This window comes from Anoplolepis gracilipes, chromosome 2, assembly GCF_047496725.1.
Source record: "Anoplolepis gracilipes chromosome 2, ASM4749672v1, whole genome shotgun sequence".
NCBI classification, from domain to species: Eukaryota; Metazoa; Arthropoda; class Insecta; order Hymenoptera; family Formicidae; genus Anoplolepis; species Anoplolepis gracilipes.
Window position 1 is genome coordinate 18831430 of NC_132971.1, and position 18870 is coordinate 18850299.

At 35.9% G+C, this 18870-nt stretch overlaps 1 protein-coding gene across 1 annotated transcript in view; it reads right to left on the minus strand.

Moving 5' to 3' along the window:
• Positions 1 to 17930, minus strand: part of Gckiii (Germinal centre kinase III) — a 94446-nt gene extending 76516 nt beyond the window's left edge. Inside the window, exon 1 of the mRNA XM_072910944.1 lies at positions 16904 to 17930. Within this exon, the coding sequence (XP_072767045.1) occupies positions 16904 to 16918 (15 nt within the window). The 5' untranslated portion in view covers positions 16919 to 17930. The remainder of the gene's footprint in view (positions 1 to 16903) is intronic.
• Between the last annotated feature and the right edge of the window lie 940 nt (positions 17931 to 18870).

Consider the following 18870-nt stretch of genomic DNA (forward strand, 5'->3'; position numbering starts at 1 on the left):
ATTTGTTTCTTATATATTTGTATTTTTCATTATCTTTATATTACTATCTGTGCAATGTTTCAGATTGTAATGGAATTGAACAAGACTGCGGTTATATTTTCACGAGAGAGAGAGAAAGGCGATATTTTAATTTATCATATAAGCCACACGCGTATCTATTATCGCATGTTGTAAAGCTAGTTATCGCAGCTAGGCTTCCAACACGACAATTCTACGCGATAGCAAATACTGGCTAGAATTTTATTTTCTATTTGACTTTTTACGACTGTACAACAGGTTAGCGACGCGATTACAGAAAGATTGAGCTAAAGTGCTATGATATCTTTATTCGTGACGATGAAAATGCATAATCTTTCGTTAACCCACGGTTTCGAAGGTACACGCATTATACAAGACCGTGTACTTACGTCTCCAGCCGCGTCGTTATAAAGTTGTTCCATGTAAAAGCATCTGCACATCAACCGAGGATCGATAGACTGGAGGACTTTTATCACCGAGATAAATTGCGTTTGCATAAGGAAGAGAGTTTACGTGGTGTTACGTAGTGTTGGTAAATGAGCAAATTGCGAGACACACTGAGGGAAGCCGGAAATATACCTGTGATGAAAACGATCTACTGTGGAGGGCTAAATTTAACATCCTGGTGCGAATTGATTGACAAAAAAAAAAAAAAGAAAGCAAATAAATAATATTAAACGTTATTGTACACAATAATTATGAATAATAAATTATATATACAATTTGAATTATTATTTTAGCATTATTTTATTTTTTATCTTAAGCTTGCGATTTCTCTCATTGAGCGCGACAATTAAGCAAACTGTTGACTTTCACGAAATCTATTTGTCTTCGTTAACGAGCGCCATGTGCATAATAGTAAGACGGTAATGCTCAATCAAATTTATAATACGTGCTGCATCTGCGAACCAGCCTGTCTTTGAGTTCTCCAGCGATCCGAGATTCGTTTGCTGAGACTGTTTGATTAGAGGTCTTCTTAATTAAAGATACTCATCTCCTAATGCCATTCTTTTACGTCGCCGTTATCTTCAAAGATAATCTGTTTCTATTCGAGGATGAAAGCTGCAGTATTAAGAGATATCGATTACTGTGTTCTTAATAAAATTACTATTCTATGATTAAATTTTTTAAACGTGTAAAAATCGATATTTCAATCATAAACGTATGTTTATATAATAAACTTTAATTAGTATGCAGTAAAATGTATTGTAATATTATTAGTAATGTCACGAAATTTTCCATGATGTCGAGATGAGAATAGGGAAGACTGAGACAGTTCGTCTGGGGTCCAATTTCAGTACGACTGAGTCAACTTGTATAGAAGGGTAGATATCCCTGTGTGGGGAAGGTACCGTCTACTTCGGTTGTTACCCTGGCCATCGACCGTCTGGCCAACCACCGCGTCCTAGGGCAAGGACCTTCGCTCGTCGTATATTCCACCCGACCGTGTCCCCACGTCTCACGATAAAAATGTTACGTCGCAGATGCGAGTTCGATTTAATGTTTTACAATATAAGCGGCGATGTAAAGCGTTTTATACATACTAGAAAATAATAAGAGAAATTGAATATATCGCGTGAAGTAGTCATGTTTATGATTGAAAAAATGCGCATTTTGAATTGATAAATTATATTTACGAAATTGATCCTGTTGATTAATAATGCGGTGGTGCATATTTTATTGCGAAAACAGATAGTGACAAGAATGGAGCAATGCTGTTAATTAAAATTAGAGCAAAAGCGGGATGCGCTCTAATGTTATCATATTTATTCCAACCACCTGTTTGTTTCTCCTCTATTTCTATTCTCTGGAGAGGATAAAACCATCCTTTTCAGAGTGCCTACTCAAATCTTGTAAAAAATTCCCGGATTTTTTAGGTATTTTTGTTCAAAATTCCAAGTAAAAAGAATACTTTCAAGAATTTTTAATAAAATACTTTCTCTAAAATAAATTTTTTATTACATGCATTTTCTAATGTTTTTCATTCATACGAAGGAAAAATACGGAGCCTCTTAAGTTTCAATGTTAGATTTATAAATATACTAAAATGCAGAACTAACTTTCATAACATAATTTTTCATTTATATAAAACTTTCATTTTCTTCATCATTAAAATTCCAAAAAATATGTACTTCATATTCAATTTTACGTTAAAACATTAAATATATAAACACAAATATATATATATATATATATTTATACGGGATAAACTAAGATGCCAAGTTCACGTTGTCTCACTTTATCTGTCGACGATTTTTTAAGCATTGCTGGACTTTACGGTTAAGAGTTTTACAATAGTTTAACAAAATTCTGTATATATCCGTACAAATTATTAAAATATTAAACAAATTAAATTGTCAAATTAAACGCTAGTTATATTTCCATAATTCTATCAATTAATGAGACTTCGTGTTATTCTGCAATTACTTTTAATTTTCAGAGAAAAAGAGAGAGAGAAAGAGTTCTATATATCAACATTATTAGAATATTTATTAAACAAATTACAAAATAGATCGCCCGAAACGCCAAACGTATAAATATCGAGATGATGCGTTGGTTATATTTTGATAGTTCTATCGACTTTAATGAAATTTTATGTCAATCTATAGTCACTTTTAATTTAAATAGAGATGGTTCTATGTGTAAAAATTATTACAATATATTTATTAAACAAATTAGATCGACCGACCGAAATATTAAATTTTACATTAAAAATTACTATGGTATGTAGTAACTGTGGACTATTAAGAACATTCCAAGTTAAAATGTTATGTAAAACTGTAAAATTGACGTAATTTTTACGTAAATTATGTCAATTTTTAGAGTTTTACATAGCATTTTAACTTGGAATGTTCCTAATGGTCCACAGTTACTACATACCATAGTAATTTTTAATATAAAATTTTCTCCATGTACAAGTACTGACTTAATTGTGAAATGAGACACTGGTCATATTTCGAATGTTCTATCGACTTTAAATGAGATTTTGTGTTATTTTTTTTTGTCATTCTGCAATCACTTATACTTTTTAAACAAAGTTCTAGATATGCATAATTGTTAAAATATTTATTAAACAAATTAAATATCGAAATTCAAGCATAACATGAATCTCATTTACGTCCAGTGTCTCGGGCGATCTAATTTATATAATTATCTAATATAATATTCTAATAATTTTTACACACATGTAAAACTTTTTATAGAACTATTACAGCATTGTCAAGTGAGTTAAAATTTGTAAAGAATGCTAAAAAAATTGTCGAAAGACAAAGTAAGATACAGCGTGAACCTGGCGTCTCAGTTTGTTTCGATTTTCTTCCGGCCTATTCTTTTAATGGCCATCACTACTTGTTTAATCTATGTATAAAGAATTCTAAAATTATTAAAGATTTTTAGAATTATTAAAAGTAAAGCCAAAACTCTCAACTCAATTAATAAGTTTCCCAAGTGAGACACCAGTTTCACATACATTTAAATGGAATTATACAGGAAATATAACTGCAACAAAAAAATTAAGTCCGCGAATAATACATAATAAATTATCTGATTGTTCCCATTTTGCACGACACTCTCGATTTTGAGATACATATTACGATTATTGATATACGAAATCTATGTCAAATCGATACCTTCCCGCTTACGTGTCGCCACACGAAATAACAAAGTCACTGTGTACAGCGCGTTATACATATAAAAAATTCAATGTATTAATAGACTTTTTCGCGGATTAATAATCCGTCTTTCGACACTTTCGCCCATGATGTTCACTTCCCTCCTCTCCCCTTTCTCAATCCGAATCACCATTTCCGACGAATTCGTGATTATTGATATATCTCTTGATACTCCCGGCTATCCGTCGACACTTTGGTACTCCTCGAAATGTTACAGAACTCGCGACATTCGACGGTCAAGCAAATAGTCATCAAAATGCGCGACGAAGTTGCAGGATCCATGATCTCGAAAATCGCGAAACGCCACCGGTTGCGACGATTGCATGCGGAACAAATCTCGAGACTATGGCCCATATTTAAACCTCGATTCATTCCCGATGTTTACCCCAAATTGACGAAAACGACGACACAGGACAACTCGACTAGACTCAACTCGGAGCTGACCTTTGTAGCGGTCATGTGGTGAGGATGGCATGTATGCCTCGTATTACTGCGCGACTGTAACAACCGTCGATCGAGAATCATCAACGATGTTTTTTCCCCATAACACGCTTCGCGCCGCACGTGTTTATTCTCTGTATTCTTTGCTCCGCGATAAAATAATATAATAGTAATTTTTTAATATTTCTAATCGGAATATATTAACATACATATATACAAGAAATCACGCGCGATATTTTTATTTAGTAATATATATATATATATATATATATACATATATATATATATATATATATATATATATAGATGAATATTATATATAAAAGTATTATGTTTTACAAAGGAATATTGCAATTCAAACATTTTGATGTACAAACAAATAATGCTTAATCAACATTAGAACAAATATATAATTTATCATTTTTATAGTTTGTACAAAAAGGGTTATTAATGCCTTTACACATAAATTTATGTTGGAACATACATTTTTCATATATATGTGTTCAAAATATATAAATGTATTGATATGCATAAATTCATTTATAAAGGCATTAATGACACCTTCTGCACATATGCACAATTAATTTATTATAGACGAGCAAAAATACGATCGTCTCAGTATGTCCGGTCTCTCGAACGATTTTGTTTAATTAATATTCTAATAATTTTTATAGATAGAACTTTTTGTAAAACTATCATGGAATTTTTTTCAAGCGCGTAAAATCTGATAAGAAATGCTAAAAAAATTGTCAACAAACAAAGCAAGACGCAGTAAACTTGACATCTCAGTTTATCTCGAGCCATTTTTTGTTTAATAGTCAGAACTATTTGTTTCATTTTATCAAAAACTCTAGAAAAATACTTTACTAAAAATAAAGTCAAAACTCTCAACAATTAATAAGTTTCCACGAAATGAGACCAGTTTTACATTTCACATATACAGCTGACTGTTTACAAGATAAAAAGCAAAAAAAGAACTTTCGAAAAAATTCCCTGAATCCCAATAAAATTCCATGAGACTTGCCTGATTTTTCCAGATACAAAAGAAATCCCTGAATATTCCCGGTTTTCTTGTAAGTAACTTTTCCATGTTTTTCCAGAGAGACACCTTACTTTTCAATATCTTTTATTTCATCAGCTTTATCAGATCGCGGATCTTAATACGTAAAAAAGTATGTTCTACATTGATATAAAAAAATCGTTATTTATTTCAATTATTTTCATAATTCAAGATTTCATGTATAAACAAATAATCAACATAAATTAGGGGAAAAATTACACAATTTAAATATTTCAGTTAATTTGGCACACTTTTATCATGAAAAATCAAATTCGGACGTATAAGATAATTAAGTACTAATTTATTGCTAATTTCTGCTAATTGTTCTGATCTCGAATTTATTGCTCCAATTAGCAGTACATTCATATTAAAAATACTTTAATATTACGCTGACATTCCCACTTATAAAAAACACTTGTAACAAATCGTCACGAATGAATTAAAATTATGTTGATTAATTGCTCAAAGATATGCAAATATATTTCAAAAATATTATATTTTATAAATGCAATTATATAAATTATACAAATTAGTATTAATTATGCCATACATCCAAATTTAATTTCTTATTATGAGAGAAGGAGTGCCAACTTTTTTAACAAAGATAATTTACATAAAAAGCAGCAACTTGATATAAACGATACATGTTATTGTTTGCTGTAATCATTACAAACATAAAATTAATACATACATAAATATAAAACATATATAAATGTATGTTAAGATAATCAGCTTTATAATTGTTATGTGCTTACGTGAATGTAATGTCATTACGAAAAATGGCGAGTATTTTATTAGATTTAACAAGTGAAAGTCAATGTACCATGATCCATAACTGACATAACTGACGCATCGAATATACGAATTATTTCAAGACAGTACTGGCATCAAAGAAGAGAACTTCTACAATGGAATTTATTCTCTAAGAAAATATTCTGAGAGAGAGGGAGAGAACGGGTACCGTTGCTTCCACGCCTCACGACGACTGTTTCGTAGCCAACGTGACAACGCTGTTTTACAGCTTCATCGGCGCGGCGGTAAAAAATACGGAAAAAATCTATCGCGCTCTCTGAAGCCATCTGCTACAACAGACATTCCGCAGTTCACGCTAGCATGGATAAACACGATTGCATTATATTAATATGGATATGTAAAATAATCGTTTTAAATTCAATTTAATTACACAGTAAACTATATCTGTTTTTGCAAAAATTATATGCAAATAGGAAGTGGTTACGTATATTGATGCATTCATATATTGTCCTGGATTGAATGTAACTTGATAATTTATTTTATCACGCAAAAATCTGACTGACTGTATAAAACTATTCAGATAATACGTAATACTTTATAATTATGTCATATATTATATTACTTAATTATATAATATTTTAAAAAATTTGTACGGATTCGCCGGCTTCCTGAAATTATTTAATCATCAATCACACATTCATTGATCGATGAAACGAGCAAACATTTCGCGCGTACCTCCTAATGTTAACGTATTTCGCTACGTTTACTAAAAATACCGTCAGCTTTCGATATTCAAATCCGCCCGCTTATCAAAATGCGACAACATTCCGACCGAAAAACATGTACAAAAGTGGAACGCGTTAGAAAGTAACATATACTCAAAAAGCGAAATAAATAACCTCGAACATATTTTCGGTTGACCGAATTCTACATTTTTGTGCATCCTTCGACATTCCTCGAGCGTAATGCGGGCGTCAAAATATTCACTCGAAATACCAGCGAAAGTAGCTCATCGCGACATGTGCGTTCCTTTATAGAACGCAAAACGGTGTTTTTTTAGCTTTAAATCCGTCACACGTACAGTTCGCGCTTGTGCGTTTATTTGCATCAGATAATATCACGATAACTCCGTGACTAAATTATTATCAAGTAATTTAATTGTCAAATGATTATTTAAAGTCATACAATTTTTTTAAATGAAATTTTGAGAATCTTATACAGTCACACAAAGGTTTAAAAATATAGAATGTAAGGGAGGAAGAAAGAAAGAATATATAAGTATACCATTATAAAATTACTTTTTAACGGACGCTGCCATTTTCCGTTCGAGCGGATCACTCGGAACGCCTCGAACGTGAAATAATGCAACAGAAAATTCCAGCGAGATACTGGGCAATCGATTTTCTTTAATTATCTAGTGAGTACCAGTACGAGACGAGATAAGACATCAAATTATTCAGGAGCTTTTAGATAGTATGGAACTGGTAATCTCGTCACGAGCGCTCATTGGGAATGATACTAATGGAAAATGATAGTGGGACTTTGATGGTTACTCCAAATAGGATTGTAACTCCTATTATCCTAAATATTAAATATAATGTTTTCGAGAAATAAATTGGCTTTGGTTATTTATGTGTATTGATGCAATGAAAAGAAGATGGATTTAAATATGGTACAGCTAATGAGAAATATTCACGTATTCGTGAGTAAAGTGTGAGTGTGTGTATCTGTATAATTAAATCTGTATAATTAATCTGTATAATTCTGTATAATTAAACACGTAATTGTTTGTTGCTTTTATGTAAAAATAACCATTAAGTACTAGTTAATATAGTTAACTATGTTTAACAATTAACTCTCTTAGAAGTATTGATATTACGGTATTAAAATGTTTCATACGTTCGGCCTTGTGTTTAAAATTTATATAAAACTTTTAATTAATATTTAATTTCAGAAAAAATATACGTGCATATAATCTTCCAGTAAATAAATAAAGTAAGGTGTTACTCGAGCAGTATTACATCGAGATATTAATTATGTCACTGAACGGATGTGTTTGTATGCATTTAATTGCGTAACGCAACACGAGCACAATCCCCATTCGCAAACCCCGGCCTGCCAGTTCAATCTAGCAAACATCGACAAAGCTTTATCGAGGGCGCTCCCAGTAAGCGGCACCGCGCCATACCTTAATAAGGTACAGTTCAATTCCCGTGAAATCGAACATCCTGGAAATGGAGGAAATCGATATCGATCGTGCTCTCGCCGGCACTAGTAAAAATTGAACGCGTAATTTGCCGAGTTTGAGCAGCAGAGTCGACCGGACGGGCTGCTTTTATCCTTTCCGCGAGTGCGGCAGCGACGGGTGCAAAATCGCGGGGTCGTGAGAAAGGCTGATGGATATAAAGGAAATGAGGTATCCCGTGCAAAGAACGGGCTATCCTCGAAGATGCGGGAGGCAGAAGGAGGGAAGGAAAAAAGGGGAAGAAGGGATCTCGCGCGCGCGCGCGGGGTATCTGCTTCTGGTCGGAGAGATCCGGTCCTTTGGGATAATGGAATTCCTTTCTCCTCTCGAGGCTCAGCACTGACGAGGGTGGTCTACCCATCGAAGATCTCGAAAATAAAACCGGGCTCTACGGAGCGAACGCTGGATTTCAATCAACGTCGATCCTGCCTCCTCGTGCTTTTCTCTTCTCGCGAGCGGATCCGCCGCCGCCTCCTCTCGTAGCGCGAAGCGTGAATTAACGTCTAACTCCTCTCGTGCGAAATTCAATTATGCCACGAGTACCTGCACGAGAATACATTTCTTTTTTCTACGCTCCACCAATGATGATGCGATATAGCCGTCCGAGCGTGCGCGAGAACAGCGAGTTCTACTATTTTTATTAAACAGGTGCAAATTTATTCTATATATTATTCCAAGAGCCGTCTTTCTCCCTGAGAGAGAGTGGCGGCTCATCCTTTTTTAAATATCTCGTGATCATTGATACGCGAAAAGCGGCAGAGTATTCGTTGAATTCCGTATTTCTCAATTCACATTCCACATTCGTTTCGTCGTAAATATTCTGAATAATTAATTAATATAACGGTATTGTCAATAATAAAACTCGTTTCTAAAATACCTTCGATTTTGCGAAAAACTCAAACAATTAAACTCAATTTTTGCCAGTCAATATCATTATTAAGCAAATAATACTTTCCATCATACTAAATAACATATTATACATTGGATATAAATAAAACAAATCTATATAGACGAGAAGAACATATTACATTTTTCGTGAGCTTAAACATATGTTAGTTTTTAATCTTTGATGCATTCTGCAAATAAAGTTCAAGTTCAGAACCTCCGGCGGTATTAATAAATACTTTCGTGCTGACACAAATTCGCATAAAAACAGTTGCCAGAAATGTACCGTCATGATTTATAGTCATTTATAGATATTATTTATATTTTTCTGCGACGAGACTTGAACACTATAAATGGATTGCAATATAAATTTGCATTATAAAGGTAAGTTAATTTCAAAAATTCAAATAAAATAAAAATTGCGATTAAATCTCTATTTCGAAAGGAAAATAAACGGAGCACGATGAAGTTTATATTCGATCACGAGATATTTTCAGAGGATCACACGGTCCAGCAGATTCCGTAAATACACCCACAATCACAGATCGGAATCTCAGAGGAACGTGATAAATTTTCTCGCTCGCCCTTGATCTCCAGCGAATCAAAGTTTTGTTTGTTTTACGAATCGAACTTTTTAGCCACGAAGAATTTCGAGACGAAGAACAGGGAAGTAATGGCAGCGCCGGAGTAAGAAACCGCGATCGGATAAGAGGTTCAAGTGCGCACTCAAGACGAGATGGAAGGATGGAAGCGCGATTCAACAGAAGTTTCAAAGAGCAGCGACGACGAAGTGAGAAGGCAAACTTAAGCGCGGAAAGTCGGTGCTCCGAGGGAATTTTCAAAGGTCACTTTAGGGAAAAACGAGGGATCGTATAACATCTCTTTTTTTTTTCACTTTGCCGTTATGCTTGAAATTCTTACGCCAAACTTTATACTTGCCAAACTCATTAGTTAGAATCGTGACAAGTTAAGACAATGTGTTGAAAAATAATGAGAAAGAGAAAGAGCAATAACATAATAGTGAAAAGAAAATTTAAACAATCATGGAAAGCTGATAAGAGACGTATCTTTTCAATAATTTTTTTGCAAAATCTTTTTCATATTATTTAATAATAATCACACATAAATTTATTAAAAGATTTGCAAAGAATTATTGAAAAGATACATTTAAATTTTTTGTTTCACTACATGAAAAAGATTTTGCAAAAAATTATTGAAAACCTACATCTCTTATCACCTTCCATGGTTATTTAAATTTCTTTTCATTTAATCATACGCGATCATCAAAGCAGAGGAACGCCAAGGAATGATGCGCTTCACCTTCGTTACGAGTCAGTTCCTTTTTCCCTCTTAGATGGAGTTTCATCTTGATTCGTATGAACGTGCCGCGGAATCGGAATTTCCTTTCACCGTGGACGAGAACCTGTTACACGGACTTTTTTTGTCGTCATGTCTTTACATCATTACGCAATCGCTAGCGTCATCAGTAGCGATAATTTCGAAAAGGTATTAAAAATCTATGGACCACGTGGAAGTTAATGTAGTACGTACTAGTTAGTACGAAAATCTATCGGGCGTGAAGACTGCATTTGCATATCGCCGATCGTGTTCGCTAGACGAATGAACCAGCTATTTAAGTTACTTTCAAATGCGACCGTTCTGCGTTAAATTTTCAACTTTCTGTCACGGATCACTGAGCAGCATCCTTACAATTTCCTTCGTTACGATTTCCTTTTCGTGGCGCACATATGGTTACAGAGATTTTTAAATCAAAATTCTGCAAAGCGAAACGAAATCCTGTCTCATAATGTCAATACGATTGAAGAAAAGTTACACATAATGCACCATATTATTAATGTACTCTATATAAAGAAATTAAAAAATTATTTAATCTCGTAATACCAATACGTAATATTTTTCGATGATTATTATTGTAAAATATTTACCTGACATACATAGTTCGTTTATCAATTATCTCGATGCTACCTCGTGCGCGATAAGCTTGCGAAGAAATAATAGGAAAGCAGCTTGCTCGAACGTAATTGAATGCATCGCTACAACGCATATGCACGTTCCAAAAATTAATTATATGTCACAAAAACATCTCATCCACTTTCACGATAATTCGCCTCGTGTTAACGCGTTTCTATCTTACGACGTGCCAGACGTCGTTGCAAGCGGTCTCTCTTATCCTCTCTTGCTTGCCCTGCACCGTAATCAATTCGACGTACTAACGAAGTTTCACAGCGCAATACGTTGACTTCGAGATTAACGTCGCGTATTGCAACACCACGCCAGATATCAGCCCCGCACCACGCTCCTTCACCCCTACATTAAATACGCCAAAGGCGTCTGCTGTTAGAGGTACGACAGCATTATCACCTACGTACACACACGGGCGTGCATAAACGCGCGGTTACAGGCGCCATATGCTCGCGACCATAGATAAACGTAAGCGCAAATGCGGTATTTATACGTATGCATACGCGTGTACACACGCATACGACCAGCTCGCTGTCGCTTCGCTTTACGAGGGTCTGCGTGCATTCGTGACATTTACGACCGAACAAAACCATTGCAATTCCAAAAACAATTCACCGTGATTTAATTTCTGCGCACTCTGTGTTCTAATCGAAAAGTTCTTCCGGAAAATACAACACCCCAGACCCCAGAGTATCTCCGTTGCATGCGTGATATTCTTTCTGTCCGGTCGGTGAGCTTTAGCCACTATTGCCCTGACATGGTCACAGAGAGGAAAAATTGCTATCAGTATCACAGTAGTTTTGCAGTACCTATTACGTCAAAGTGGATTCATTTTTGAAAGATTTTAGTTTCGGCAAAATAATTATTATTTTTACTTTCTAAACATGTATAATACTTTTTTTATCAGTTATTTTTTTTTTATTTTAATACGTATGTGTTTAGAATTGGAAATGTACATCTTCTGGATGAAAGTTACGTTGTGTCTGATAATTATATTTCCGCAGAATAGGAATACTCGAAGGGATTACTTGAGCATAATTTAAGTGTCTACAGAGAAATTTGCGTTGTTCGAAAGTACTCGTAAACTCGCAATTATTAGATGTGTATGTACAGGATCTTCAGAAAGTAATTATGCACCTATTTCAAATATTAAAAAGAAAGTAGTTATCAAACATTACTAGCAAATTAATCTTTCTTCGTGAAAGGCATATCATTAGGAAAATTGAAGATTTTTTTATAACAAGATTAAATGAATTAAGGCTTATTTGCATGCTCGTGGAGATTAATTACGACATTTTTTATGAAAAAGACTAATTTGTTAATAATGTTTGATAAATTTTTCTTTTAATATTTGAAATAGGCGTATAGTTACTTTTCGTATACCCTATATTACATATATAAATAATGCTTCGAAAAGATTGATAACACTATGTCAAAGTTTCGACTTTACACATATATCTTCTAAAGCCTTAAACATATCTTTTGAAAATAAATATATATACATATGTAGAAAATAGCTCTTTTCTTCCTTTGATTGAATAGAATGACTCACTATTGTAACTGAAGATTTAAAAAATTGATTTTTTTAGAAGCAGTGACAATATTATACAAAAAGTATAGCCGCCGTCGAGAGAAAAGAGATTCATTCGGTCTAGAGATCGACTTATATAACAGCCTTTATTCAGCAATTTCAGTGAGTTCGAGGTTTGGCTGGCAGCATTGCCATTTCTACCAGCGCCTTCCAAAAGCGTACTAACCAAGGTGCAGATGCTCTTTTCTTTTCGGCAACGATATATTTTATCGGGAATAAAATGGACTATGGCCAAGCGCGAGATGCGTATGCAAACGTTGCTGAGAAAAGCCAAAACGATTGCCACATTTCGTTTTTAGATCATATCAACATCGGTGATTTAAATCGTCGGAAATAGTACAAGTATTAACGAAATCATACTCCAAATCGTACGTATAATTTGCATATATAATTTACTTTTAGAGCGAAAACGGAAAAACTAAAATAAAATTCATACACGCATTTCGCATATTGCGTTGTAATTTGTAAGACATATATACGACGTCTCGATATATGTAACAAAAAAAATTAATCGATACGATATCGATGCGCCATGCGGCGATAGAGGACGGCAAATGGCAAATTTTAATTTAGACCAGGAAGCGCAGGCTACGCACCTGGAAACAGAGTACAATGGTGCATTGTCCGCGCACGAGCGTCGAGTTTAATCACGGATGTGCTCGCCTTTGTCAATTTCCATAGTTCGATTCCGAGCTATCTGCTCGCCCACGGTCTCGGTCGTACGTCGATGCATCTAGAACGTGTCCCGCATCGCATCCGGTCTATATCGTATGCGCGCGTCCAAGGAAATGCGAGCCATTAAATACCGTGTAACGCGCGGATCTTACGTAACGATAATACAGCCGCGATCGCTGTCACGCGATTTCTCTTTAAAGCGATTTAGTCGCGGCATGCATTGAAATAAATTTTCTCGTCTTGATTTTCGAGCTAGATTCTAATACAGAAAATTATTTCATTTCAAGTATGAGAATAAAACTTGAGAAGTTTTACGCCACGCATAAAGAGCTATATGCATTCTCTTTATTTTTATATTACCCTTTTTATTTTATATTTATATTTTATTGTATCTGATTTCGCATGCGACAGATTAGTGAAAATTAATCTTTAGATATAAGCAAATCACGCATTTATACAATGTGAAAGAGGAACACGTAATTAATTGACTCGCGAAATAAGTTGTTTAAAATGTCGACATGACAAAAAAAAAGTGAGACAATAACGATATTTGAGCATCATTAAACTTTGTTTACACGAATTAGGTGCACACGATGGCCTGAAAAAGAAACCCGAGACAACACTGTCGAAATTTCGTCGGCCCACATAATAACGGTGTATATACGTACATATACATTCCACGTGCAGGTCTCTGTATATATGATAAAACCGAATGGAGAACAATGTAACGATAAAAAATAGTTGCGTGTACTAATCAAAGCTACTTTAAACTGGTAAGAAAAATAAAACCGATATTTGTAGCTCCTTATACACATATAGACAGAAAAACCTGTTTTTAAGCGATAAACCTGTTTAGCATTCTAACTATGCGAGGGACATTATATTGAAGGACAAAAAAATACTTTCCCCCTAAAATTAAGTATAAAAATAAAAAAATAAAAAAAAAAAAAATGAAACGTGACCTATAAAGAAAGTGCGCAATCCTCGCAGCATCACTTGTGTAGCATACACGAACTGTTCCATTACATTTCATGAAATATCGCAGGCTTCAAACTTTGAGGAAGTTTCAAAACAGCCATTTCGACAGCAACGCCAATAACAAGTGCGCTCAGAATTCTTAATTTGCTACCAAGTTTTACGATTCAAAGCACACACATATATGTACAACTCATATAGTATCAGGTGATGCAACACGCAACTCTACCAGGTCAGCCGGAAAGGTCGAAGGGAAAACTTCAGGTCTAATTCTCGACGAGTCCATTCGATGAGAATAGACATGTTGTTGTAGAGAGGAGAATTCAGTATTATGAGAACGAAGCCGTACATAGATCACGCGTAAGAGGCGTCGAAGAATGATATATGACATTTCGATCGATATCAACGAGTCGCGCAGTTTTGTATTCGCGGTTCTTTCTTTTTCCGTGTCCTGACGGACAGATCACATCCCTCTTGTGAAATCGGAGCGTGACAAAGATAAGATAACGATGACGAACATGGCTTATATAAAGTACTTTTCGATATAGATCTGAGATCCATCGAGGTCGACACGAGATAATCAAGATCAAGATTCCACACGCATTTCCAACAATCATGTTGTTTTACGTTTGACAATTTCGGAAGGATATTTAATCAATCAACTGTGATAAAAGTAACATTCTGCAACTTAGAAATGTAATCAATAACGAAGTAAAAAAATTTCTGCGTCATCGAAAAAAATTCGAGAACTCTTCGAACCGCGTTCGCGCGGAAGGTGAGAAGTTGACGGATCGCGTCGCACATTCCATTGAAAGTATCAAGAGCTACGTGAGAACAGAAGTCACGTTCCACGCGATTATCACACTGGTCGAGAGTTTTATGAACCGTAATGTAACGTTATAGCAGGCTATCGGCGAAATCCGATCGCGGTATATTAATTACGCACCGGCGCGCGTATTTTTTTTTTTTTTTTTTTTTTTTTTTTTTATATGATTCGACCCGACGAAAAATAGACGAGTGCGATAAAACCGAGAGCTACTGTACAATTGCATGCGTCACGCGCGATAATAATGTTTGACGAACAAAACGTGAAGTAAAATATTTCGAATACATATTTATTTATCTATGTTTTATTACGAATTTTATTCTACGTTTCCGTAAAGTCTTTCAAGCGATGTGTGAAACACTAGTATAATAATTGATAATACTTAGTAATAATTAGTGTTGACTGAAATATTAGCGAATATAATAAAAAGCGACTCTACACATAACCGAGCATTGTATATACTAACAAATGATGGGAAGTTTCCCATAGTCCACATAAAAGGGCTGATGTTATCTTCTATTGTGCGCGGAAACTCGGATGCATTTGAAATAGGAAATAAAACGCGCGACCGAGATTATTAACATTATTAAATAAATCGTAATAATAAAAAAAGTACATATAGAATATAATAAAAACTCGGAAAGACTAGTTCAAGCATTATTTTCAAATCAATCGCATGAGAGACATAAATATATAATATGAGATCAAGAGTCAGTATCTCAGTATTTGTGAGGCAAGAAAAAACAAACTTTTCTTTATCAAAATCTACGACAAGTTCATCAATATTATTGTTGTGACTCAAAATTGTGGTACAAGGCAGATTGCAAATTCCTAAAACGTAACATAGCGATAACAAAGCGATAATGACGAACCAATCATCATCGAGCGACACAAAACTACTCAACTACTGTCGAAGTGATAGAATTATTATGTAGCAGATAAAATCTTGTTATATGTATTTCAATGACATTTATCGCATCGTCTCAAGGACGCGAGACAATTAAGCGCGCATTACCACGATGTAAATTAAACGAAAGCTAACAATAAGAATTTATCAACTTTTCCTTTTGGTTTTATGTGTATATATATTTTATACACAATGCTAAAATTTTTGCAACACATTATTTTTTAATAATTGAAGATTAAATATACACAATCAAAATTTAATGCACGCGAATAAGGTCTTAAATAAATACAATAAACATCTTTAACAGTTAAATTTATTTTTACAAATAGCTTGTAGCTACTGTAACGTCTGATTAGAGATCTAAATTGCATATATGAAAGAGATATCAGCAGCACATAATTATGGAACATAATGAATGTCGCTATCAACTTCAATTAGTACTACTGTTTCACGCAAACCTTGCTTTGATTGTTATTATTATTAAACAGATATCGCGTGATCTCGTTCTCCGAATTCGACATATATCATCACGATAACGCGCGAATAAAAAAGGATTTTCAATATCTCGTTCTATTTCGCATTTATTTCAAGCTAATTTACGAAACGACATCCATCGAATCTATGCTTAGTACGTAAGATCGATGTGGAACGCTAATTGTAAACATCTTCCAAACCTGTAACGGAAGAGACGTGGGAGAGCGAAGGACGAAGCGCCGGGAGGAGTAAAGCGGGAGTTGATAGCGTGCCAGCTGTGCGCAGGAACGGAGGTTAGGTTAGGAATGGCGTTTGGGGGTCGCGGGGTCAACCTCGCGGGATCGAAACGACCCGATGCGCGATCGCGACGCGACATAAAAAACAGGCCAGGCTACTTACCTCGTTGAAGGCCATCTTCTTCGCTATGCTTCCGGATTCGCGGCTGCTTCCGGCGCCTCCTTGCCCCACCGCTCCAACAGAAGGATATCCACGCAGGAAGCTGCCGGGCTAGTAGTCCCAGCAGCAATAACAGCAGCAGAGGCAGCTGATCTCGTCAGATGTCCAGAGGGGTTGTTGGTCTTCCAAGGGAGGGCGACAGCGCATCGAGATCGCCAAAGGCACTCGCGATGCAACGTCGACGATAACGTGGACGTAAACGACAACGACGACGAAAACACTCGCGGCGACGACCGACCACCCGTCTGGCAGACGACCTCCGCGAAACACATACGTCACGGAAGAGAATAGCGACCGCGATCACCTTTCTCGGGAGGAAATCCCCCGCGAGAGCACACTCCGCGTTGTTTTTTTTTTTTTTTTTCCCTTTCTTCTTCCTTTTTTTTCACGACTCGTTCACTCGTTCGCGACGCGTCACACTGCCGATCCGTCGACTCGCTGTCGAGAGGAACCGCGGCAGATCTGGCATTCCTCAGGTGGGCACCGTTCGCGGGAGCCGCCTCCGGAGCAGCGACGAATTATCAAGAATTCAGCTGCCTTCAGGGGGTTTCGCGCGCTGCTCTGACTTTGCTACGACGACGACGACGACGACGACGACGACGACGACGACAACAACGACGACGATGACGACGACGACGACGACGACGACGACGGGGGAACAAGACAAGACGCGTTCGCGCGACCTTAACGCGATGTGTGGCGACGTCAACCGGATGCCTGTACCACGACCGATCGTCACCGATCGCTCGATGGTCCGTAACCGTTTCTCGCGGCACTGTTTTTCTCTCTCTTTTTTTATCTCTTCGCGTATTTATATCCGTCGCAGAGGTATTCGCAAACAGACGGGCGCCATCTTGCTTTCTGTAGCAATCACCAGCGGAACGGACCGGAATGGCGCGACCGACACCGACACGGCACAGCTATGGCACAGCTGGTGGCGTGACACGCCGGGTCGACACGGCGGCGGCGGCGGCACTGGCGGCAGCCGGCAGCGCCACGCGCCACGCGCGCTCTCTGAACCGGCGGAACACAACGAAAACGGACCGGCCGATGCCGAATATATTCAATGCGCGCGCGACGCGCGACACGCGACGCGCGATGTGCGATTCTTGCTTCTGTTTTTGCGACACGTTTATGACTTCACATTGTTTCAGTTATGCAAAGTTTCAGAAATACTTGCGCGATTAATTGCCGAACCGATAAAAGTTAAATTTCCGAATATAACGATTGCATTCCAAATATACGATGTACATATTTCTTTTCTTCAAACCTTCCATAATCCCGTCTGCAATGTAAACAGAGAATAGAATTGACAAAAGTTTATGCTAATAAAGTTGCCGCGATTAATTCTCGACGTATTTTGCTTTACAAAGAATTTTAATATGTTAATTGATTGATTTTTTTGTTCGTAAAATCTTTAGTACTTACTGCAGTTTTCTCGCAATTTAAGATTTAAATGTCGAAAGAAAACGTAAAAATAAATCACGATTAAAAGCAGCGATGTGTACTTCGTACAGGCAAACGTCGCCATATATTATTGTCGGAATATATATTACTTAATTTTTGAAAGCGTAAGATTACCTAACTGATAAAGTGCCATTGGTTTATGAAACGTATTTTACAAACAATATAATATTCTTACTACAAAACTTTTCAATATATAACAATAGAGAAAGAAAGCTTTCTTTTCAAAAGAGAGCTTTTATTTGCACTATAAAAATAAAATATTAAATAAATACCTTCCATTATAATCCTGTGTCTTTACTAACATCTACTTTTGTTCAGATTCATAAGCGTTGTGAGAGTGAGAACGCTGTTGTACTAATTACGTATCGGGTTACGTTCTAAAATTTACTTTATCCTATAGAGCAACGTTTGATTGGTCAATTAGGAGAAAATTTTTACTCCTA